This window comes from Leiobunum rupestre, chromosome 4 (assembly GCF_980474605.1).
Source record: "Leiobunum rupestre chromosome 4, qqLeiRupe1.1.hap1, whole genome shotgun sequence".
NCBI lineage: Eukaryota > Metazoa > Arthropoda > Arachnida > Opiliones > Sclerosomatidae > Leiobunum > Leiobunum rupestre.
This window is the reverse complement of record NC_143387.1, coordinates 57,879,790-57,905,821: the sequence shown is the minus strand read 5'-3', so window position 1 is coordinate 57,905,821 and position 26,032 is coordinate 57,879,790. Positions and strand designations below refer to the sequence as shown.

At 38.5% G+C, this 26,032-nt stretch overlaps 3 protein-coding genes and 1 long non-coding RNA gene across 4 annotated transcripts in view; 3 read left to right on the top strand and 1 right to left on the bottom strand.

Annotated features, from left to right (window-relative positions):
* The window catches only part of LOC149948447 (core alpha-(1,3)-fucosyltransferase-like), a 142,105-nt gene that overhangs the window by 22,047 nt on the left and 94,026 nt on the right, over nt 1–26,032 (bottom strand). The window lies entirely within an intron of this gene.
* On the top strand, nt 15,346–20,398 carry LOC149948452 (progestin and adipoQ receptor family member 3-like). The gene is made up of 2 exons (XM_090173469.1): nt 15,346–16,228; nt 19,750–20,398. The coding sequence occupies exons 1-2, from the start codon at nt 15,568–15,570 to the stop codon at nt 20,022–20,024; spliced, it is 936 nt and encodes a 311-aa protein (XP_090029595.1). The 5' UTR covers nt 15,346–15,567; the 3' UTR covers nt 20,025–20,398.
* Nucleotides 20,793–24,731, top strand: LOC149948451 (progestin and adipoQ receptor family member 3-like). The gene is made up of 3 exons (XM_090173470.1): nt 20,793–21,311; nt 22,963–23,463; nt 24,130–24,731. Exons 1-3 carry the CDS (start codon nt 21,218–21,220, stop codon nt 24,387–24,389), a joined length of 855 nt encoding a protein of 284 aa, XP_090029596.1. The 5' UTR covers nt 20,793–21,217; the 3' UTR covers nt 24,390–24,731.
* LOC149948450 (uncharacterized) lies at nt 25,047–25,920 on the top strand. Its single transcript, XR_016480643.1, has 2 exons — nt 25,047–25,218; nt 25,319–25,920. It is a non-coding gene; the product is annotated as an uncharacterized LOC149948450 (long non-coding RNA).

The window sequence follows — 26,032 nt, the reverse complement described above, 5'->3', positions numbered from 1 at the left end:
TGAATTTTACATTCGTGTAACAGTTCTTTTTCGTATAGCGCTGGCTTGGGAATCATATTAAAAAAATAACGTTATAAGAGCACGAACCGCCTGGAAGCTGCCGTAATAATATACACAGATAGTGCGTACGTGGGTTGTGGGGTCCAGCAAAATGGCCAAAAATCTCACTTAAAATTAAAATTTCTTAATGCAACCGAAAAGATCAGTACTAACTAAAAATATAATATTCAACTAAGTCGCTCTTAATTTTAAAAAAATGTTAATTTTAGGGCAAAAATCGCCAAAAAACCACTAAAATGGGAAAATGATTAACTTCTTGTTCTGCGATTCCAAACATTTATAACGGGATAATGAGGGCATGCCATCTGCTTTCGATTGACATATCACCGACCCTTCTAGACCTAATTGTTGAAGAGTGATGTGGAATACGGCAGCGGCGGCAACGGCTACACTGTACGTGGTCCCAGTACACGCAAATTCATTGAGGAGTGTGTGTAAAAATATCGAATACTTCGGTAGACTATGTCTTCGAGGCGGTTACAAAATCAAGACTTCCTATCCAATTTAACGGTCCTATTACCATGGTTTTACTGAATTCAAAATTCAAATAGACGCTAAAAGAAATTATTCGCGTGAAAATAAAACCGTCAAAAGGAAGGATTTTTAAATTTCAAAACGCGTGAATTTCGATAATATCATTTTTTGTCCATTTTTGTTTTATTCATTCTAATAAAAAAAATCTAAGCACGTGGTCTTAACAATATTTGTCTGCATTTGTCTTAGTCAATAAGATTATCCCTTCCGAACCTGCGCGAGCCAATTTATACAATATAACCGTTGAGCATTTTCAAATCAATTTCTTTACCGTGGCTTCTTCTCGTTTTTAGACTTACTTGACTTACGCTCCCAGGTAGCGACGTAGCCTTATCGAGGCTAAAAGCAATATCAACTATACTCATTATAAATTCAATTCCACCAGTCTGTGTGGTTTTTTTTTGGTTTAAGTCTAATAAATTCCTAAAATTTTAAATAGAAAGTCTGCGATGGTATTTCGAAAATGTCTTTATTAGCATTGAAAACGGTGCTAAAAATAGTCTCAACATAGGGATAAATAAATACAGCTAAAAATTACATTTTTACCATGTTTTAAATAAATTTTTATTACGTAATTAAAGTTCTTTTTAAATTTATTGATATTGAAATAAATAAAATTTTCCGTTTTTGTCCATGTACCTAAGCGAGTTTTTATACCCCCGTCTAAAATAGAATTATTAACATATCCGAAGTTCATTGTTTCTTGAGCAATTCAAGCCTTTGTACTTAATCCCAATTAGCAATAAGTGTAATGCTAGATGCAGAGATTTCAGCGATCAGACTGTAGTGATCAATCTGTTCTTCATTTAGAGTAATTCTCGGTGACTATTTGGGGTCATATCACGGCTGAGTTCGTCACCGAGGAAGAGCGTTATACGGACTATCGTCCGAATCTCTCAGAATTCCACTCCTTATAGAGTGGAACTCCCCTCTGTTAGGACCACTTTGACTAATTTCATCGATTTGTTGGAGTAGGATGTACTCTTTCGATATAACGTCGTTAATGATAGATTCGAGCAACTGAGTCGTTGTTAAATATTCATTTTCAATAGATTGAAGCGATGTAGAAATCGGTCGTGGAAAACTATTATTGAGTAGCTGGCATTTTAGAGACGTTGATATCGTACTAAAGTGATTACTTAACTGATTATTACCAGAGGCTATACTCAATTTCAAATGCCCGTAATCAGTGTACGGAGTTTTGGGAAGTGATTAGCCCTTAGCGCCATTACACTTATTACCTTCGTCTAATGCAGTGGCGTAGCTAGAAATCCTTCGAGGGAGAGGTTCAAACTACGTGAAATACCTGAGAGGGGGTGACATTTTAGTACAGCCAAAGTTTGGACACGGAAAGCCTCCCCTTGTCTACGCCACTGGTCTAAGGTCATCATCGTTGTCTGCCCGAGCGGACCACGGGCAATTTTACAACGGGATAGGATACAGATTTAGTTTGCGTAAAATGGATACGATCAATTGATAAGAGTTATTTCTAATTTATCGCTATTAATGGAGTTCGATTTTCTGACTCGGAAAATCAATATTTATCTCTAGTTTAATTTAACTATTTACGCGAATATTAACATTAGTACGTGCATAAATATACTTCACATTAATACGTGCATAAATATACTTAACAATAATACGTGCATAAATATACTTCACATTAATACGTGCATAAATATACTTAACAATAATACGTGAATAAAAATACTTCACATTAATACGTGCATAAAAATGCTTAACATTAATACGTGCATAAATATACTTAACATTTATACGTGCATAAATATACTTCACATTAATACGTGCATAAATATACTTAACATTAATACGTGCATAAATATACTTAACATTAATACGTGCATAAATATACTTAACATTAATACGTGCATAAATATACTTAACATTAATACGTGCATAAATATACTTAACATTAATACGTGCATAAACATACTTAACAATAATACGTGCATAAATATACTTAACATTAATACGTGCATAAATATACTTAACATTAATACGTGCATAAATATACTTAACATTAATACGTGCATAAATATACTTCACATTAATACGTGCATAAATATACTTAACATTAATACGTGCATAAATATACTTAACATTAATACGTGCCTAAATATACTTAACATTAATACGTGCATACTGCATAAATATAGAGTAGCGAATGAACTACTGACTGGGGTAATTTGACCGGGAGAAGACCATTTCACGGGGTAACGCCATAAATGTTCAAATTTTAAATATCCAAAAAACATACCAGATTTCGCTAACAGTATGAAACAAGATGGCACAGGCCATAATAGCAACTTCCCCCCTGTCCTTTATTATCGTAATTGTGGCCTCCGTGGTCGCTGATCAACCCAGGGCCCAAACGGGTATCGTGACTGAGTTTTTCATACCCCATTCATGAACATTCTCAGTGGTCGCTGAGTGATCAAGAGCCCAATATTACGGGCCCCGAGGGCCCAAACGGGTAGCGCGCCTGAGATAGTTTTTCAGGTCCCATTCATGGACGTATCTTTCATATTTGTCGCCTCAGTGGTCGCTGAGAAATCAAGGGCCCAATATTACGGGCCCCCGAGGGCCCAAGCGGGTAGCGCGTCTGAGATAGTTTTTCAGGTCCCATTCATGGACGTATCTTTCATATTTGTCGCCTCAGTGGTCGCTGAGAAATCAAGGGCCCAATATTACGGGCCCCGAGGGCCCAAACGGGTAGCGCGTCTGAGATAGTTTTTCAGGTCCCATTCATGGACGTATCTTTCATATTTGTCGCCTCAGTGGTCGCTGAGAAATCAAGGGCCCAATATTACGGGCCCCGAGGGCCCAAACGGGTAGCGCGTCTGAGATAGTTTTTCAGGTCCCATTCATGGACGTATCTTTCATATTTGTCGCCTCAGTGGTCGCTGAGAAATCAAGGGCCCAATATTACGGGCCCCCGAGGGCCCAAGCGGGTAGCGCGTCTGAGATAGTTTTTCAGGTCCCATTCATGGACGTATCTTTCATATTTGTCACCTCAGTGGTCGCTGAGAAATCAAGGGCCCAATGTTACGGGCCCCCAAGGGCCCAAATGGGCCGTTCATATTTGTTGCTGACAAATAAATTGACTATTTCGCGGGGACTTATACGCCAGAATTTTATTAGGGGGTCGAAAAAAAGCCCCTTGGATCAACAACAAAGGTTCGGCACTGGTAAAGTTAGATAAAGGAAACTAATACCAATTGAACGCAGTATCAATTAAATCCTTTGCACGCACCATCGAAGAGAATTGACCGTTTCGCGGGGACTTATACGCCAGAATTTGATCAACAACAAAGGGTCGCCATAGATAGATAGAGGGAACCAAGAACCCATAGACATACTAAGAACACGTAATCATAGCTTTAGACCGTCGTGGAGCCTCCTAATCTATATTTTCAAAATAAGCCCCGCCTTTTTAAATATTTTCCGCCTGTAGTAACTTAAGTAACCAAAGAAATAAGCGCTCTAAGAACTACTTAAACTAACTAAAAACCTACTTAAAAACCACTTAAAACCAACTCTAATTTCGCTTAATGGAGGACACTTCAAGCCAACTTAGAGCCAACTTGAAATTTAATACCGACAACTTAAAGCCAACTTGAAAGCAACTGAAAAATAATATGTAATTTTCTGTATATGTAAGGGTTCGCGCCTTCTTCTTAGAAGTAACAATAGTGGAAGAAGACTCAATAGCTCCGCCTCTTTCAAAAAATCGATTAGGAGGCGATCCAGCAAAATTTCCTTTCCTATGTTCTTGGTACGTCTATGGGTTCTTGAGGGAACTAATTCCAAACGAACGACGTATCAATTAAATTTTTATCAATCAAGTGCCGTTGAGGATAAATCGCCATTTCGCGGAGTCCCTTTCGGAGCTAGCGCCGCGGTGTATTCACCACCACCACCACCGATAACGTCAAGAGTGAAAAAAGCAGCCTCAATCTCTCTATAACTAGAGGGGTGAGGCTAAAAACCCGAAAAAAATATTATTTTTTTAGTGTTTCTTTTTTATGCGGATTTTTTCCTGAGTTGAAATTTTATATATGGTTTTTACATAAAACATCGCTTAAAATAGCCTTAGAAGTAATTATTGTAATAAATCAGAAATAATTTATTCCCTTCTCGGCAAAAAGACTAAATTAGCGCCATCTAGTATAAATAAAAGCATTAAAATTAAACATCTAATTGTTTCACTCAAAATATTTGTTTCCTTGTAAGCAATTTTTGGATCGGTTTATCGACACCGTTAAATGAACAATTTTAAAAACTTGTTCTTAAAGTTCAAATGCAGCGCTTATTGCCAGAGTAGCTTTCCGGCATAGCTACGCCCCCGTTCTGCCTCTTTCCCCTCTTACCTAAAAAAATTCTGACTTAGGAGGACACAAATCGGGGGTTTCAGTTTCTTCAAATTTCCTTTGGCGAAACAAAACCCTTTTGAGACAATGGTTAAAACCAGAAATATTCAATTGAGAAACATGTTTCACTGTTTCAAGAATGAATTAATTTTTCAGAATGTTTTTACAATAAATTAATTTGTTAATAAAAAAATCATAAAACTAGGCTAACGATAAATGAATTATGTTAATAATACTGTCTATAATATACAATGACAATAATGATAATGACTAAAATAATGTCAAGAATAATGACAATCACGACTAAAACATGAAAATAAAACGTCTGTAACAATGACTAATATTATGAATAATTTTAAAAACAAACCGCCTAAGCTTACTGTAGGCATACATAAAATCTTGGAATACATTGTTGCAGGCTGCAATTACAATTCAAGCTCTACGTTATTTGCTATAATTTATTCTGAATAACGTAGCGGGCTCAACGAGTGCCGCTTTCTACGTCACAGCTGCTGCTGACGTCACGCGGTTCTTTCGGCTGCTTCTAAACTCATTTAATTTCATAAATTACTGTAATTATTATTTTTATGGATGATATGAACTTATTGTTTTAATAATTTAACTAAAAACTTAACTATTAATCGAAAATTTACAGGCACAAAAAATACGGATAATTATATTTTTAAGGAGGCTGGGTGATTTATTTTAGCCCCCCCCCCCGTAATCATTTGTTTTTGACTTAAAGGCCTTAATTAATATTTTCCGATGATGTATGTTTGAGTTAATGCATTTCTAATTGGTCATTATCTCGGCCACGCCTCCAAATCTATCCGTCTCTTTTCAATAATTTTTGAAGCCTGTATTGAGGATAATCATTTAATCGATGATACTGTTTTAAAACTGTTATTTTTTCCCTTTAGTTGTTTTTCAAAAAGTTTTTTACGCGCAGTATTTGTCCTCATAGCTTACTTAAAGTATTTTTTGTACGATAGGGAAAATCCTCATAAACATCACCTTATCTGTTGGTAATTTGAGGAAACCTAATTTTGGGTTTACTCTCACAGGGAGTAGTAAATATTTTGAAACTACAGTTAAAGACCCAAACTTCGAAAGTTATTTTTCGAAGGGTCGATTTTATCCCCAAAATGTTGTCCCTACTTTGAGGACCCCGCTTGTTATACTATCAAGAGAGGTTAAGCTGCCGACGTTTGAACTGCAAAGCGTAGATTTTCACCTGTACGTTTCAGTCATATCGTCAAGATAATTTGGCCGTGCTATCCAAGCATTCCAAGTTCCAGTTTAAACTTCTAGGGGTTTTTACTTAACCTCTCTCTACGGTAGAATTTTGGTTATAACCCGATAAAAATCCTTACTTTTTATATTTTTTCTAAGACCCAACCAACATAACGGTTTGGACGAACGATTTTTCGCGTACAAAACGTAAGGGGGGGGGGGGGGGGGCAATCATTTCCCGTTGTTCATGAAAAGTTTGCAAATGGCCGAAACAAAACGTGACCCGAAATCCAAATGATCCCTTCCCGGTAAAACCCTAGTGATGTTTTAGAGGCAAGGATGTGAGCGATGTTGGGTGTTTTACTTCAATAGGCGATTTAAAATCTGGACGTCTATCGCTCGAGCCTTAGCGAAAATGCCGATAGTTCTTTTCTCAGGCGCGCGATGGCGCTACGCGTACCACGAACGGGATTCCCGCGAAATGGCTTCCCCTCCCCCCCCTCCGCCCGTAATACAGCCGAGGCCCAACGTCTCCTTCACTCGAAGGCAAATAAAAGCTCGACGGGTTTTATTTGAAATGCGTCTTGGAACGGGGATCATTTTGCAGTCTCTTTGTAGAGGGATCAAAAGGGGATTTCGCCCTCCCCTCCATTTTAACCTCGTTACGCCTCCATCCCCTCACGTTTTTCCTCCGCTAGATGGCGTAGTTAGAGCGTTTTTACACGCGCTCTCGTTCCTTATCCTCCCTCCGGATACGTGATTTGTTCGCGGGCGTTTGTATCACTAGTTTTCCATTAAAAGCTTCATCGCCTTATCTTTTATTTGATTACTTGATCCGGTCGATCTAAATATACAAAGTTGATGTTTTATTTATAGTGGGAGAGGGGGGGGGGTTGTTAAAAATAGCTTAGACCCTATTTTATTCAGATTAGGCTAATTCGCTACGCTTGTAACGTGCGCGTTAATCTCATTCATTTTTGGAAGGATTCTAACACTTATGAAATATTTTTCGTGCTTTATAACCTGGGGAATTTATTCGAATGAAGAATGTACCTGACACTCAATGCAGTCGTAGGGATAGGCAACTTTATGTACGAATAGGCAGAGTCGCATTTCACGCCGCGACGCTAACGCCATCTTTAAATTTTGTATTATAACATACATTTTTTAATTCGTTCAAACCATAAGTGTATACAATTGTTACATAAGTGTAATACTTCCTATTCTTCACATGCAAAGGTTTTACTGAGAGCTATTCACGAGACAGACTACATTACGGGCTTAGTCGCCGTTTGCGTCCGCTTGCTAACGCGTCACACGTTGCCTTTTACAGCGCCTCGCTAGGGAGAAATTTTCTTCTTGCGATGACGTCACTCCGTTACTAGCTCTCTGTAAAATATTCCCCAAAGTGACAAACTTATGGGATAATATTATAGACTTATGTTCGAAATTTTAACTTCTAAACAAACTATATTTTATAGAAATTAAAATGTTTTCAAAAGTATTAATTGTTTCTGTAATTTAGAAAATAATGTTGTAATAAAAACGTTTTAGTTTGATGCTTGGGCTCGTATCTATTAAATTTGTAATTCCCGAACCTACCCGAAGCTAGGTGGCGCTAATTTAATAACCGGGACATCCAGTCTGGCGGTTTGGATGTAGTGTTGCTTATCCTTAAGTCTAGTTTGAATTTCAGTAATTTATTTCAACTGTGATTCTGTAGGCGAATATTAAGTTCACACTTAGAGGAAATTCTTTGTTTGTTTATAGATTTCTGCTCTGCCTTCTATAGTGCTGGTAGAGAAGGAGTTAAAATTAATAAAATAATATCTTGTTTCTACCAATAAATCTTAAATGTAAAAGAAACGTTAAAAAATAAAATATTTAATTAAATAAACTTAATAAAGGTTCGTTAGTCATCAAGCGACATTTAATGCCTTTAAACAGGTGGCCGGGTTACAATGCAATTGAGGGTGGTGGCAAACCCTTTATGCCACGCGAGACAACAGATCCCTACACTTACTATTACCGTTAACCTCTACAAGTTATGTACTGCAGTTATTGCGATTTGAAAGTCAGATCTCTACCGGCAGGGAGAACGCGGGTTGTGTCAAACAATAATTTCGTCGCTTTAAAAGTGTTTTTCAAACTGTGCCCTAGTTAAACTTTAAAGTCTGAACTATTTACGAACTACAAAAGGTAAATAAAGTTGTTAGCTTTCATTTAAGACCAATTTTCGTTACTCACAGCGTTTCAAACAGTCTAACAGATATTTAGAAGCGATACGCCAAAACTTTTTAAGCCTTGGCTATAATATACTCCGATATTTCGGAAATAAGATCTCGTTGAGTTTTCTCCGCACGTGCAGGTGGCGCCACCGTCAGCGAAGAAACACGGCGCGTTGAAAACTTTCACGTTTCTACAATCGCAACGACTCCCACGATCTCCGAAGCTGACGTCATGGACACTGGTTAGAGATACAGTGGCTGGCGTACAGTCGGGAAGTTCGGCTTCATCAGTAGCAGCCAGATGACTAGAGCCAAGGTTCAAAACGCCCTTCACGCCATCTGTGTGCAGTGGAGTCAACTATACCGCCATTTATTCTTTGTTGTCTCTTTCGTCTACCGATGGCGCCAAGGGCGTTTGAGGTGGGGGAGGTAGAATTTGCCGCGTGGTAACCAATGACGAAGCTAAAGCATACTTAAAACACTCTACATACGCCATAAAAAATATTTTCTTTAATGAAACCTTGTTCATTGGATTTTATCATTGATCAAGAATGTAAGGGGACTCACTAGTCCCGATATTTTGACAGGGTAGGCGTGGCCTAAATCGGAAGGCTTACTGAGGTACATCAGCCGCTTTGAAGCGCCTTAAGAATTCCGATCAACTATCATGAATTTGATTAAAAAACTTCAGCCAAATGCGGCTTACTGGTTATTTAATCTTAACAAAATGGATAATTGCCATTACTTAAACTTTTAAAGAACAAAATTTCACAAATAAAAGGTTTAAAACTTACTAAGCCTAATATTTAACCGACAACCACGGCGCCATTTTGTCAAAATTGAACGTGAACCACGACCAACTTTGTTCTCGCGCTATCCATGTTGGCCGTGCTCCAGCAGAGGTGGCTCCAGCTTCTCTACGAAACTACGCTAGAAATCGACTTCAGCGACGCCAAGTTAGTCCACATCGAACTAAAATTATCCGCGATTTTCCTATTCCTAACAGCGAGTCCCCTTGGATTCTTGGTCCATAATTTGTCGTAAGTGGCGTTACTTCGAGCTCCGTGACGAAAACCAGGTCATCAACTTTGTAGATGGGAAACGGAAGTTAGTGAAGCGAATTTCGAAAACGTGCAGAATTTCTGGCGCGTTTTTGTCAATCACGAGATCTTGTTTCCACGACACAGTGTTCCAGAGCCCCCAAATTTTGGAATAAATTCCACGAAAGATAATGTTGGAATATTTTTACATTTTCAGTACACTGTACAATGAAATAAGAACGGAAGCACTGCGACCCCTGGCGGCGGAACTAGCTTATCAGATTAGTCAATTTGGGCATTTTCAGATTCTTAGGTATATTTAAACTCACTGCCCAGACGAAATAAAAGTGCAAAAAAACTCATTTAAGGCCATGTTCAGTGGGGTATTTCTCAAAAACGAGCAAGTGTAATCCGGAAATTTTATAAAAAATTCCAAGAACACTGCTCCTAATTTTAATTCCATTTACTAAATTTTGTTGATCTACGCGCAAATTCTCAAAAAGTTCGTTTTAAAATTTTAAATGAATGAGTAAAAAATAGCCCAAAGCAGCACTAATTTGGCTAGAAAAGGTAGAAGAAATCTAAAACAAAAGTAAATTCGAGTTATACTAAATGGCGGAACTTTATTATTTTAAGCATTATTCTTATAGAATCAAATTTTAATTTCACATACTGTTACCAAAGTATATTTGGCGATAATATTAATTTTTGTAGTTCCGACAGAATTTCTAATCTTTAATATTATTTAACATGGATATATTTTCGTGGGGTACTATGGTGTTTTATATTCAAAATGAGAAAAAAAATTAAATAATTTTTAAAATATTTTTGGAATTTAAATCCATTGCATGTGATTTGTTTTACATAACAGCACGGACCCGAGGACCGACTAAAAAAAATATCCGTTATTAAAATAAAAAATTCTACCTGTATCTTGGAAGGTTTCTAACTAAATGGGGGTTTTCCACAATGTGATAGTTTTTTAATAATTGCCAACTAGTAGAACCAAAATATGGTCGTATGATTATACTTTTTCTAGCCCAAATTTTTATGTTGGCGAGAATGTTTTACAATGATTTTAGTTTTCTTTAAAGCAACTGTCGGCTCTATCATTACCACCTGTATTATGATAGAGATGGCCATGAAGCGACTTTAGTGGAAACCGTGGTGCCATCTATTAATGGCAAAGGAAGTTAAATTAAAAATAGCCAAATTATAATGTCGTAGAGTATTATATTTTGACAATTTATACTCTATTTAGTGGGCTTTAAGCTTAATTATATATCCCATTTAAAAATATTGTTTATAATTGCTGTAATTTATGTTATTGACCAATTTGCAAACTATCCAATCAACGCGAGGGGTGCCTATAATTATCGCCTTTTGGGTCAAAATGTAGCTTAACCACGGTTTATATATTTACGCATGTTAGACTACTTGTACCTACAAAGAATCATACGTGCTAGCGTTTTGAGCTTCTAAAGTTCTTCTGACAGGCAACCCTGTTTTCTACTATGCTACTGGTACGCCCTCTAATGTATTTAAACAGTACTAATTAATTTATTATAAATTAAATTTTTATAAATTTTAATTATAATTGCACTAACGAGCTACCGTATTTATAATGTGATAATATTTATTTTAAAATTTATTAATTATCTACGATACATTTAAATTTAAAATATAGGTAGCGCTCCATTTTTAAATATAAATATTATTTTAACAATAGTTGATTATAGTTCAAAAACTTTACACAAGCCGGCGCTGTAGGCGCGAAGTAGAATTTTTCAAATTCTCTGAACGCGGGAGTAGCTCATATGCGATATTATGCGTCCATCTCTGAGCCGAAGTAGTCTAACCTGTGTAAATATATAAACCGTTGCTTAACTATCTGGTTTTGATGTAGATGGTAGTGACATCTATTTGAAAAAAGAGCTACATGACAGCCGACACTTGCTATAAATACGTTTATTTTGAATTTGCGCGTAGATCAACAAATTTTAGTGAATGGAATTAAAATATACCTTTCTATATAGTCTTTGATATATTCCTAGCTAAACTGGCCAAACACTTTCACAAAGACAACATAGCGCTACTTCAGTAGGACTTGCAAACTTTGGTTTTAAAAATTCTGCTTATGCTCATTTCTATTTGATTGGTATATTCTGAACCGTCACGCATAAAGTCTATTTTCAAAATATAGCTAAGGTAGCCTACGTGAAGATAGTATATTTCAAAATATAGTAAGTTCATAACTGATCTATTTACAAAATCAATGAGATATAGTTAATGGAATGGTTTGTATAAAACTATAACCGTTAAATGAGTAGGAGCTCTATCAAAAATTAACTATTTATTCAGACAACTATAGTGAGTTGCAGGCTAAGAAAGACAAAATATATAGTACAGTCGGCGCAAGGATACCTCAGACCATTTCCGGCCAGTCGACCGCGCGTAATTTAAATTTGACCACTTTACAGTCAATCTAAAATTTCTAGAGTTTCATCGTTTTTTCGCGCCATCTAGGAACCGAAATTGGAATCTATTTTTTAATTTCATGTTGTCATGAGTTTAATTACTGAATGCAGCTAAAGAAGGTTCGATAATTGAAGCTCCAAATATTTTAAATAGCCCAAGAGGTTACTATAAAAATCATGATAAAGGTTTATTGTTAACAAGTAAAGAGAAAAATATAATTTTAAACGTCTATAGCTCATTAAGACAACGTTACCCCCAAGAAAGCGTGGTAACTATTTTAAAAGAAACTGCCGATTTAACTGGTAAGACGTAGAAATAAATTTACAAAAATAAATAATTATACATACTATTTTATATTTAAGAATGATAGGAATGCCTTATCTTTTAAATTTGCTCGCCACCACAATTATGAAATTAAAAAATAAAGATTCCAATTTCGGTCTCTAGATGGCGCTAAAAGACGACAAAAAGAGCAAAATTCGAATTTGACCGTAAAATGGCCAAATTCAAATTTCGCGCGGTGGAATGACCGGAAACGATCTGAGGCATCCTTGCGCCGATTGTACTATATATTTTGTCTTTCTTAGCCTGCAACTCACTATAGGTTGGCAGGTTTGCCAGATAATCCTTTTTTGAGCCGCCCTGTTCATGAAATATCTGGCCAAACCTTCGGCCTCTCCATAGGCAAACTACTACAGGACTCGTAATGTAGAAATACTCTATGGGAGCTTAGTATGAAATTGCGAGTCCTGTAGTAGTTTGCCCATGGCCTCTATATACACAAAAGTAAATAAGTACTAAGTAGTATTTTATAGAATGGTCTCTTAGGGGCAGTGTTCTTGAAATTTTGCATAAAATTTCCAGATGACACTTGCGCGTTTTTTGATATTCCTTCACGGAAGCTAATTCCGCCGCCAGGGGTCACATTGCTTCTTATTTCATGGTACACTCTGTTCAAAAAGTCTTTGCCCGTGGGAGATTTCGAACATTTTCGCCCGTCATTTCTTGTATAGTTGCATCAAGTTGAAGCGGACATCGGTAGTAGATAAATAAAATGTTTAGCTACAAATTGGCCAAAATAATTTTCTGGATAGACTTATAATTTGGCCTATTTTGGCCTAAAAGAGGGGGTGTCAACTTTTTTATTTTTGATCTCAGGTCATTTTAAACCCGATTTTCGTGTTCTCCGGGGTTGATTTATATTTAGAAAGTGTTGGAATTATTCAAATCGACGCATTGGTTCAAAAGATATTAACCAAAGACGTTTTCAGAGAAATTGAGAAATATTTAAACATCTCACCAGGCCATTTAAAATAATATATGTTGACGGGTTTTGTCGCCATCTATAGTTCCTAGAAGTAATATTTTTTGTTTAATTCTAAATATGTAACAAATTGAAGGTTAACATAAATATTTTCTGGCGTCGCCCCTGTTCGTTTCTCAAATGAGCACATGACAACATTTATTATTTTAAATGGCTTGGTGAGATGTTTAGATATTTCTCAATTTCTGTGAAAACGTCTTTGGTTAATATCTTTTGAACCAATGCGTCGATTTGAATAATTCCAACACTTTCTAAATATAAATCAGCCCCGGAGAACACAAAAATCGGGTTTAAAATGACCTGAGATCAAAAATAAAAAAGTTGACACCCCCTCTTTTAGGCCAAAATAAGCCAAATTATAAGTCTATCCAGAAAATTATTTTGGCCAATTTGTAGCTAAACATTTTATTTATCTACTACCGATGTCCGCTTCAACTTGATGCAACTATACAAGAAATGACGGGCGAAAATGTTCGAAATCTCCCACGGGCGAAGACTTTTTGAACAGAGTGTACAGTGTACTGAACCATAATATGTAAAAATATTTCCACATTATTTTTCGTAGAATTTATTCCAAAGTTTGTACAAGAAATACAAGTAGATTCCATTAAGCGTCCACTAATAGTTATTTTTATAAAGTGTAACGTGGCCATCTTGTTTAAATGTGGCTCTTACTTTTACAAGTCTACGAGGAATATAGCTTTTTTCTAGCGCACGTGCAAATCGCTCGTGCGAAGAATATTCTAATAAAGCTGGGTCTTGGGACGTAGGAGCAACATTTTAACAAATTGGGTAAAATCCACTATGTTCAGTGTGAAACTATCGAAATGTTACGAGTGATTTAGTAGCTGAAAACTATTCGTGAGTTCTGAACCGTTCAACCAGTCCCCATGCGCACTATTCGGCCAAAAAAAATTCTTGAACTACCCAAATGCAAACTATTCGCAGACAAGAACCTCTTGTTGAACCGTTCGGAACCGTTCTAAATAGTGCCTGCTCAAGAGCAAGTACTGGTCGGAACTCAAGGTTGAAATCTCTAAAATTCGTCTGCACATCGGGCTGCGTACGTCAAATCGTACGAATCACAACTATTCGTCCAAAAGTTCTGAACTATCCAGAACTTTTGCGTGACGTTACAGCTCAGTCCTAGGCCGTTCTCTTAACGGTTCAGAACTCACGAATAGTTTTCAGCTAGTATATTACATATGTTTCAAAGTATTAAAGTCTTAAGAAAGGCAAAATTGAACGGTAACTTGATGATCCGCGCTTCGTCTTTAGTTTTCATTAAATATTGCTTTGACGTAAAATTACACTTAGTTCGATCATAAGTAACATAATGACAATAAGTATGTCAATTAGGAAAAATTATCACCGAACTGATTTTCAGAGCTATTCCGCAATTTAGGTTCAGTGATCAGGACAGAGCCGGGCTCTGAGAGCCCCCTAGTGTCGAAATATAACTAAGACGAAATATACTACTATTAAAGGGGCTCCAAAGTTCGGTGGCAAAATGTGTGTAAAGTCAGTAAAGTGCGAAATTTACGGTTGACTCTGCCCGCCTCTGCCAAGGCCGAGTGAGGGGTTGGGGGGAATGAAAAGCATGCTCAATTTTCTTTTTTTTTTTGCCACCGAACTTTGGAGCCCCTTTAAGGACGATAACAGGCTACCCAGTTAGAGTGCTAGTCCAAGCCTGGAGCTTGGCCAGAATGTCAGTGTCGAAAAAAGGTTCGGTCAGGAAATTAGCATTAAAACAATAAGAAGTGACATACGTATTGTTATTGCGTTACTTATGGTTCTATACTATGTTTTGCGTTAATATTCATTTAAGACTTCCACTGGCGAAAATGATAAAATCTGGCTTTTCAGAGACCCAAACTGAATAAAAAAAACTAATTATACACTATGTACCGCGTTATCGAGTAGGATATTGTGTTTGGTGTTTAGATAATTTCGTTGAAGGGCTTGACTTGAAAGCTCGAGCATCTTGAGTGGGATCGCGAGAGATAATGGCCCGCGCGCACTCTAACGCCTCGCCATGGTTACGCGCGAGTAAATATTTGGCATAAATACAAAATTAATCGTCAAAGGAACCTGTCGTATCTCTGAACACTCCAAGTTTCATCGGACTGGCAATTTCTCCGGGATTCGCGATAAACTATCGTCTATGACTGACGCTTTAAGTGGATTACTCATATTATTCAATCTTCTTACGTAAATCACAGATTTCACTTTCAGCGTTGATCAGCGTCTCTCCGGGTCGACGAATATTCGGGCCTAACATGAGTACCGTCGAATCCGTGTTCGCGCTGATCAAGCACTTGGCTACTTGGTCCGTCAACTACCGCGGCGACGATGGTACGGACCCGAGACCCGACAAGTACGACGAAGCGCCGGCGTTCCTTCGCCACAATCCGTACATCCGTAGCGGATATCGCAGTCATTTCAATGTCCGGCAATGCGCCCGAAGCGCCTTCCGCTGGAACAACGAGACTCTCAATATCTGGACGCACGGAGTGTTCCTGGCGATCTTTCTCTACCACATTATGGACACCGTATCCGAGTGGGAGCACCACGAAATCTTGCTGACGGAAACCCAGCGATGGTTGGCTTTGTTTCAACTGGTTTGTTACGCTTTTACCATGGGCAGTTCCGTCTTCTACCACACCTTCTGTTGCGTGTCTCCTCGAGTCTTCCATCAATGCTACCTCGTGGACATCCTCGGAATCGTGTCCGGTTCGACGGCCAACTACATGAATGGCCTGTTTTACTTGTACGAGTGCCATCCCGGCTGGAGGATGATCTATATGGGAATCACTGGCGTCATCGCCGTCCTGTTCTTCGTGTCTGTGCTGAAGTCTTTCACCCGTGGATCGCTCGGAGACGATTATCGGAGGTTCATTACCATCTGTTGCTGGGTTTCTGCCGGCGCCCTCGTTCCAGGTAATCCGCAAAGTTCAGTTTATCATAAATAGACCTTTTTATAAATTCCTAGCCAAACCGGCCAAATATTTTCACAAAGACAACATAGCGCTACTTCAGTAGGACTTGCAATCTTATTTATTATATATTTTAAAGGAAAACATTTTTTAATATACCTAGTGGTACTATATTAAAAATATATACAGGTTGTTAACTAAAAAACGATACAGAGCCAATTACTCAAAATGGGTTTTAGGTATGATTTTGAAATTTGCAGGTTACATAGAGGGTGCAGGGGGACAAATGACAATGAAAATTTCAATGACCTTGAACCAAGTCTTCAAGGTCATTCAAATTTTATCTCGAGAACCATTAGGACTAGAAGAATGATTCCAATTAGAAATGTGTTCTAGGTTTAATTTTAAGTCTAATCAGCTTTAACCTGATCTAATTTGACCAATGGGAAGCCAATAAATGTTAGACCAAAACCATAAGGTCGTGTGTGCTATCTAAACAACACTTGACATTTAAGGGCTTATAAATCGAAAACTACCAGGTCTAATGAATCAAAATTGTCTTCTTCCCCTCTCAGTTTAGAGTGCCACGACAATATTGAGCCATTAGATCTGGTAGTTTTCGATTTATAATCCCTAAAATGTCGTGTCTTGATTAGAATACCACACACGACCTTATGGTTTTGGTCTAACATTTCTCGGCTTCTCATTGGTCAAATTAGATCAGCTTAAAGCTGATTAGACTTAAAATTGACCGTAGAACACATGTCTAATTGGAACCATTCTTCTAATCCTAATGGCTCTCGAAATACAAATTGAATGACCTTGAAGACCTGGTTCAAGGTCATTGAAATATTCATTGTCATTTGTCCCCCTGCACTCTCTATGTAACCTGCAAATTTGAAATTCTTACATAAAACCCATTTTGAGTAATTGGCTCTGTATCGTTTTTTAGTTAACACCCGGTATATACAAATCTAACGAAGTTTTTTCCTTTAAAATATATAACAACTATAGCATATAGACTGCAAAACCACACTTACTTTCAACAATCTTATTTATTCTTGGGTTTTAAAATTTTGGCTTACGCTCATTCCTATTTGATTGGTATATTTTGAAGCGTCACCCATAAAGTTGATTTTCAAAATATAGCTACGGTAGCCTAAGTGAAGATAGTATATTTCAAAATATAGTAAGTCTTTAACTGAACTATTTACAAACTTAATGAGATATACTTAATTAACTATTTATAATGGTTTGTATAAAACTATAACCGTTAAATGAGTAGGATTTTGATAAAAATTCCACTATTTATTTATCCAGACAACTTGGTTAGCAGGTTTGCCAGTTAATCCATTATTGAGCCTCCCTGTTCATGACAGATCGGGCCAAACCTTCTCCCTCTCTATACACAAAAGTAAATAACCACATAAGTAGTATTTTATAGAATGGTCTATTCCCGTCTGATATCTAACTACACGTTTTCCCTTAACATAATTTGGTCTCGCTGGGACCCGCGCAGGATCATATTAAAAACCAACCGAAATAGTGCCTCGTTAAAGGAGATGCAACCTTGGGGTTACAAAATACCACAATACCTTTTGGGATGATCGTAGGCTCTGACTATGGAGTTATGAAAAAAGCTTATTTTTGAGCTAAAGTGAGATACGCGACGGGGACAATTGTTTTAGACTGGATCAAAAGATTCGTTTTAAAATACATTTAAATGGCGATTAACAATCGGCCATACAATTCGAATAATATATGGTCGAATGAAAATTAATTTTTTTCCCCGTTGTCTTTGTCCTGCTGTAGAAAACCTCTACTCTACCATAGATTTCCACTAAAATCTGCAGACGACAACAAAGACTCTTAAGACCCAAACACACATACGGTTCGCGAGCGAATTTTCGCGCACGCGCCCATGCGCCATGACTTCCATTCTATTTAAGTCACGCGATGCGACGCGACGCGATTTGCCAGTAAAATTTCGCGCGCGAAGGCTATGTGTGCATCCGCCTTTAAGCTTGTTTTCCACTAGCGCGCGTCATAATGTTATTTTCTTTACGCGCGTAAAAACGTTTGAACGTTTCAAAGCCGAGAAACGCGTCGTTGCGCTCGCCAGTGGAAAACAAGCTTAACGCCCAAAGACGAAATTTTTTCCACCGAGTATGCTGAAGATGGCATTGCGCATTACGAGGCTTTCTCAATAAAACGCACGATCGGTGTAAGTTGGAAAGTGCCACCTAGGAGCAACAAACACCAGGAGAGCGCTAACGCAGTGTTGTGTACAAATTTCATTGGACGAACCTTTACGCTGAACGTTTTACGGGTGGGGGGAAGACAATTTCCAATTTTCCCCCTTCCGAAGGCAGCAGGCGCTAAAGCGTCTAACCAATGAAAAATGTACGCGAGAAAATGCGTTCTCCTTGCGCGGGGTGTTGTGTTTGTTGCTCTTAGGTGCCACCGAGCGTGCGTCACGCGCCCTTATTGAATAGAAATGAAAACCCCCTGGTGTTACGTAGCGAGATCTTCCGTATATTCGTAGTAAAACTCTTCCTCATTCTTTAGCCATTGGGTTGTTAAATATATTTGACATATTCAGAATAGAAATTGAAGATTAGCGGCACTAACAGATAACACTTCTAAATCGTCAGAAATGCTTAGTGAACAGAAATATTGAAATCGAAGGACTCCTACACGACACATTGTCGATCAACTAGTCTAACCACTTTTGTATCTCCAACCAAGTTCCAAATTACGCGATTGTACTTTTACCAAAAGTAAACAGAAGAAAAGTCTGGCTTTCATTGGGGTTGTTTTTAAATGAGCTCGGGATCACGTGACTCAAAAGAGCCAATTCAATCCCTGCAAACAAAGAAATTATTGTACATTAAGCTTCTAATACTAACTTTTTGACTTTCGGTAAATTGAAAATTTATTAATGGACTAGTCCTTTTACTAAAGGTTTTATAGTTTAAGGAAAATTTAAAATTGCAAATTTAAAGATATTAATAATTAAAGCTTAATTTTTGATCATTTAAATTTTGATGTTTTATAGTTTTTTATAACTTTAAAAGCTTTAATAGCCTAAAATGATAAGGGGTCCAAGTATAATAAATATAGCTTAAAGTCAAAAAGTTAGTATTAGCTAGGAGCAACAAACACAGCACTGTCCACACAAGGAGAACGCAACCCGTCAAGAGTCGTGCTTTTTCTCGCGTACAGTTTTCAATGGTTAGACGCTTTTGCGCCTGCGTCGGAAGGGGAAAATTCCCCCCTGCCCGTAAAACGTTCAGCGTAAAGGCTCATCCATTGAAATTTGTACACAACACTGCGTTAGCGTGTTTAATGGCTAGCTGCGTTCTCCTTGTGTTTGTTGCTCATTGGTATTAGAGGCTTGATGAGGAACCACGGTTCGAAATCTCGCTATTTTATTACTAAATAAAATATTTTAGCCATGAAGTATCTTGTCATTCAATTGAAATTTATTCCATGGTATTAAAAGTGGCTGTTTGATATTTTTAGTCCATTTCTGGTACCTGAGCGATTTCAATTGGTCCGAGCATTTGGGCGTTTTCTGGTACCGTCTGTCCGGGTTCTACTTGTTCACGGCACTGGCCTTCCTGATGTTCATGAGCCGGATGCCCGAGCGTCTGCGTCCGGGCGTCGTGGACATCGTCGGACACAGTCACCAATGGTGGCACATCTTCTCAGCTACGGCCCTCTACTGGTGGTACAAGTCCGCTCTGGTTTTCGCCGAATTCAGCAACCAACGACTACAGTGCACGATGGAACTTTGACCCCAGCAAAATTATTATAGTCTTTAACGAATTATTCCGATTCAACTATAGCCCATCGTAATAATATAATATTCGTTGAATTGGAGAATTGATATGTACATTTTTACGTAATACGTAACGAAATCGGATTTAGATTGTGTAAAATTCTGTAGGAATGTAATATTCAATTGAACGCCTATTTTTTATATAACGTAATCAAATGGTTCAAATAACTGAACTGTGTAACCATTTATTTAAAACGGGAAATGTACGCGATATATGACGAATAACGATTATACGAAATTCAAATTGAAGGTATAAGAGTATTTTTGACGAAGCATTTTTGCAACTTCAAATACGTTAAAATTATTTTTCCAAGAAAGTCAAAATTTAATTAACTTTGTATTGACGCGTCAAAAGCAATAAACGCGACAAACTGATTAAATTGAACGTTGACTTTATACGAAGGACCATAAACGAGGCATTATTTATAGGAAAACAAGTACTCTCCTCTTGACAAGTTGTCGAGAGCCAAAGACAAGGGGTAGTTGTAAGTAGTTGGAGTAGACGTCGAGGATAATTGGAAAGACCGTGACTTCAACTTTAAGCGCGACAATCGTCACACCCACACGTTTTCTCAAGCAGTCTCTATCGTCGCCTTAAACGTAATCCATAAAAGACCAATCTCCGAAATCCGCCTTTAACCGGAAACTGTCCCGAACGCTTTATCGAGCGTCCTTTACCCTTCCCGGCGACTTCCAGCGTACCGTCCAGCGAGATGTCCCGTCAAACGGGGCTAAATCCGCGGTACCTAGCCAATCAATTTCGTTTCCTTCCCCTCATTGCGCGCTTCCCCTCATCCTTATAAAACCCAGAATTCCTTTCAAGCGACTATTTGTCCTTTTCCCCCGCAGCCGCATTGGACGGCGGCAAAGGCCGATCGATTCGCGCCAGGAGGAATTTTGGGGCCGAAAGTGGCCCGCGCCTGGAAACGGTCCCCTTCCTTTTTCGGGGTAGCGGTACAATCCGCGATGAAAGAGCGTTTATTTACAGTGCCCCCGATACGAAATTATTCCGTCGAATCTGATCCCGTAAGCGGACGAGAGTCCAGGAGCTAGACCGTCCCGAGAACCAGTTCGATGTCGCTAAGAGCCGGTGTCGCGAGTTAGATAATTGCCGGTTGTTGGCAGTCCGCGTCGCACCTCCGCGGCAGAATGCCCGATATTGTCACGGCTGATAGGCTCTCTCCCAGTTTCGCGCCGTTCATCAATCCCTACGTTATCAACGGCTATCCACTCCACGTCAAAGGTTTGTCTTCCCTATATTTGCTATCTCTCTAGTCGCCGATCACACTCATTCCGCTCTTATCCGCTTTTAGCTTACGCGTACCGCTGGAATGCTAAGCCTCGGATCTAGAAATTTAACTACTTCTAATCGTTGAGTACATTTTTTTCGAGTACTATTCCTATTGGTTTCGAACGGGTTGCTTTCGAATTCACCCGTGTTTCGCGTTATTTCCGGTATAAACGGAAGCGACGCCATTTTGAATGGATTTCTTGACTGTTCATTTATAGCCGAATACAGCGGTGTTCGTAAACGTTGATGTCACGGCATCGCGCAGTTAAGCTGACTCGAGCCGAGGGGGTAGTCACTCGTTCATATTTTGAACACCTGATTACTGATTTTAGTAAAACAATCGGTGATTAACAGTGATTTCATATACGTTTCCGATAATTTCCACTGATCACTCGCAATTTTTCGGGGATTTCTGGTGATTATTTTACGTGAATTCCCGTTATTACCTATGATTTGTACACCTGATTACTTAAGTGACTACCCCTTCGACTCAAGCAGACTACTCTTACGGATATTCGATTCCATTAAGGCTTTAGTGCCTGCTTTAATCGCACTGACAAGTAAATCTAACTTACATGGACCTATAACAAAGTCAAATAACAGTGTATCACGTGGTATTAAGCAGTTTACAACCGAGTTTCTTTGAATCAATTTTAATGGGACATTTAAAGTATTTGATTTTTATTACTGCTTTGAACGAATTAATTTTGTCACCGTAAATCAAAACTAGTCAGCGGATCGGTATAATAAAAATATATGGGGTAAAGTGTAAATACTTCTACTGTAATTTTTACTTGTTGGTTATATTACCAGCTGTTAATAATCGGTGGAAATATCGTAACACGAACGTGGGTATAGAGTAGAGGTTTTCAACACAATATTTCTTGTTGTTGTATTATCCTTGAATCATAGCCGCCCGCTTGGTCTGCCAAATGGGGCAAAATTCCACCCTGTACCGAGCTATGAAGGCACTAATAAAGGTATGACGTTCGCTGCCAGCTAAAAGCAATAAACGCCAGGAGAACGCAGCTAGCCTTTAAACACGCTAACGCAGTGTTGTGTACAAATTTCATTGGACGAGCCTTTACGCTGAACGTTTTACGGAAAGGGGGAAGACAATTTCAGAATTTTCCCCTTCCGACGGCAGCAGGCGCTAAAGCGTCTAACCAATGAAAACTGTACACAAGGAAATGCACGACTTTTGACGGGTTGCGTTCTCCTAGTGTGGGCATTGCTGCGTTTGTTGCTCCTAGCTGCCAGCACGTGACCTATTCGCTATTTATCTGACGTTTCGATTAAATTGCTATTATTTAGTAAAAATATTTAATTATATCGAAGCGTAAACATTCCCGCTTAAGAAAATAAAAACGTATACAAAAATCTCGTAACAAATGTACTTTAAATAGTTGAAAGTGGTTAAATTTGGTCTAGTGTTTGTAGAATGCACGCCTGCTTTTGGCCGCACGTTTTTTCGAATCAGTGTTTCGATGTGGTAAAAGATGGTGTTTTTGTGTGTTTTTTGGGCCTCTCTTCTTTCTCTCTCTCTCTCTCTCTCTGTGTCCTGGTTTTCTCTTGGCGTGTCTCTCTCTGTCCTTACTCGAAGGTGACACGACTTTGAAGCTGCTATTTTCGCTCACGAACGAAACGCTGAATATCTGGAGTCACCTGGTAGCCTCTTTGGTGTATCTGTGCATCTTCGCGAAGGGTTTGGTCGGCTGCGACCAGGCGTGGTGTCGCGCCTGGGACGACTTTTTCATCTTCCTCTTTGTCTTGTTGTCCTTCTTCGTCTCGATGATCTTCTCGGCCGGCTTCCACTGCTTCTGCTACATCAGCAGGCCCATCCGCGACCGCTGGCTCACCAAGGACATCTTCGGCGTCGTCATGGGCGTCACCGGCTTGGCCATCAGTCAGACTTACTACGTCCTGGAGGGCTACGGGACGCTCCGCCTTAAATACATGCTGGCCTTGGCCGCCTCCAGCGCCTACGTCATCAAGAACGTCCTCAACCCCGACAGCTTTCTCAGCGCCTACAAGGCCCATATCAACTCCTCCAAGAAGACGCTCACCCTCTTAGTCTGGGGACTCAGTTCCTCCATACCAGTAGGTCAGTTGCGCGCGAAGATACCACACTTTATACCGTAAGCTCATAATTCAGATTCGGTGTCTTCCAATGCACCACACATTTCGGTCGTTTTTCATTCGCGTAGCTTTGTCGCTAGAGGCGCGTTTCGTCCATTCTACTAACTGACACACTTATGGAAAATGATAATATATTAGCACTTATACTAAGACTGGAACACTCCGTGTTAGGATATAATAATAGTATCTGATGCAAACTCGGTGATATTTCAATTTGTTGATACTTAGCAGCTGTTAATAATTTGTTGAAATTTCATAACGCGTCAATAACCTTTTTAAAAGTTTCAACTTTATTGGTTGGTTAAAGATAATATAACCTCAGGTATATGGTGTGGAGCACCAACGTTTGCAGATCTGGCCACTCTTGCCTTTGGCTTTAGAAATGTTTGGCGCCACTGTACAGGGTAATTTGAAAAATTGAAGGGCTCTTCCATAAAGATTGCTTTGCGGGTTAAATTCCCTTTAAAACCACGTTATAATAAATAAAATAATAATCAGCTAGGCTAATACCCAAAGCACCACCTTAGACCCGAGTCATCTAGCGACTTTTAGAAAATAATTATGGCCGTAGAGTCTTGGCCCACTCTAGTCGTAACGAGATATTTCATATCCTTCTACTATTTTCTTGCAGCTCATTGGTGGATTCTGGAGGGCATTTCCAGTCACAAGGTCATGTCCTTCACCCCGAGGCTGCTATTGGTGCCCGTGATGGCCGTCATCGGCGTGACCGTGTACATGTGTCGTATCCCGGAGCGGTTCGCCCCGGGGCGGTTCGACTACGTCGGGTTCAGCCACCACATCTGGCACATCATCGCCTTCGCCGCCCAGTATTTCTGGCTAAGAACGTTAAACATTATGATAGAGTACAAATATAAACACGTCGTTCAGTGAGAAAAAACCACGACGAAATACGAAGAAGAAAACGTCATTTTAAAATTCCTCCAATCACGTACATCGAAGAATGCTTCTGCCTTATTACGTTTTTAGCCTTACGCTGACGTCATCGCGCATGATACCTCGCTAAATATTACGACGCGACGCTACCAACGCGCGTATACTAGAAAAAAATAATAATAATTAAATAACGTACAAAACAAACTAAAAAGCCTACTTCAAAATTAATGTAAATTTCGATACATTTTCTCAACTTATCAAAATAACCCTAAACATATTTCGCTCTTTTTAAATTACTATTATTATATAAAAATCAAAAACAACTGTACGCGAATTCAAGGAAGAAATTCAGGTTGACTTAGTTTGTTACGCAATAAAAACAAATTCTAATTATTTTAAAAATATTGTGTTTGATGTTTCCGGTTTCTTAGATTTGTACAATAGAAATTGTCTATCGACGAGCATGCTTCATCCTATTTTCCAATGACAACATGGCGTCGTTTACAACAGCGCTAAAACGAACAGGGAGCTGTAGCGAGGAAAAACGTTTATTTGTCCTTGTTATAATACCTTTTTTTGACAGCTTAATTATACGGATTTTTCCATAAAGAATTTTTATAATTTATTCTAAGAATTGTTTTCGGTGATTCAAGGCCTTATTTTTGAATCTATAACCTTTTATTATCGAGGGAACAACGATATTTCTTGGCACAGAATATCCGTCTTCACTGAAAATTTAGAGCTTATTCAATATTCACGCGAGAAAGCAGTTTTGCTCAACTTTGTTGGTGATTCGAGTTGAGATTTCCCACGAAGAAAATTACTCGTAATTCTAAAAATAAAGCCTCTTTTACTACGAAAAATGTCAATTTACATACATAAAGGTATTTAATATTAATATTTTTAATTACTCTGTTCAATTTCAGAATTTTCCCCTTCCGACGGCAGCAGGCACTAAAGCGTCTAACCAATGAAAAAGGTACACAAGAAAATCCACGACTTTTGACGGGGTTGCGTTCTCCTTGTGTGGGGTGTTGTGTTTGTTGCTCCTAGTTATCATGGACAATGGGTAATCCCGAAAAACATCGGTGGTCACATGATTTGGTCACTTTTTGTCTTTTGGTTAAAGTATTTGAGCACGCATTTTTTTTTTTTCATTTTCAACGCGCGCGATCCACAAATGACGGCTTTTAAAATTCATTTTGCGCGTGAAAATACCTCTACATTTTATGGTCAAAAAAGCACGCAAAGAAGGCTGTGTGCCCAAGACATGTACCTGTAGTGTCGCGCGCTAAAACGTCATTTCAAAATCCGTCAATATTTCAAGAGCGCGCGCCCAAAAAAAAACTCTTTTAAACATGTATTTGTCGTAATTATATTTCAGAATCACCTATTTCGTCAAGGCCAGGTAAGGTTATATTTCCCTAATAAAATTTTCCATTGGTTTATTAATGAAACCAGTATTTTTAAGACGTTATGTATTCGTAAATAACTCGAGGTAGAATAAATAAAATTATATTTTTTAACAGATTTTACTAATGGCCTAAAGTCGAGTCGTAGAAATGTAATAAAATGTATACTATAAATTTTGACGTGTTGGCGTAGCGATTGAATCGAGCGAGTTGGTCGCCATCGGTTAA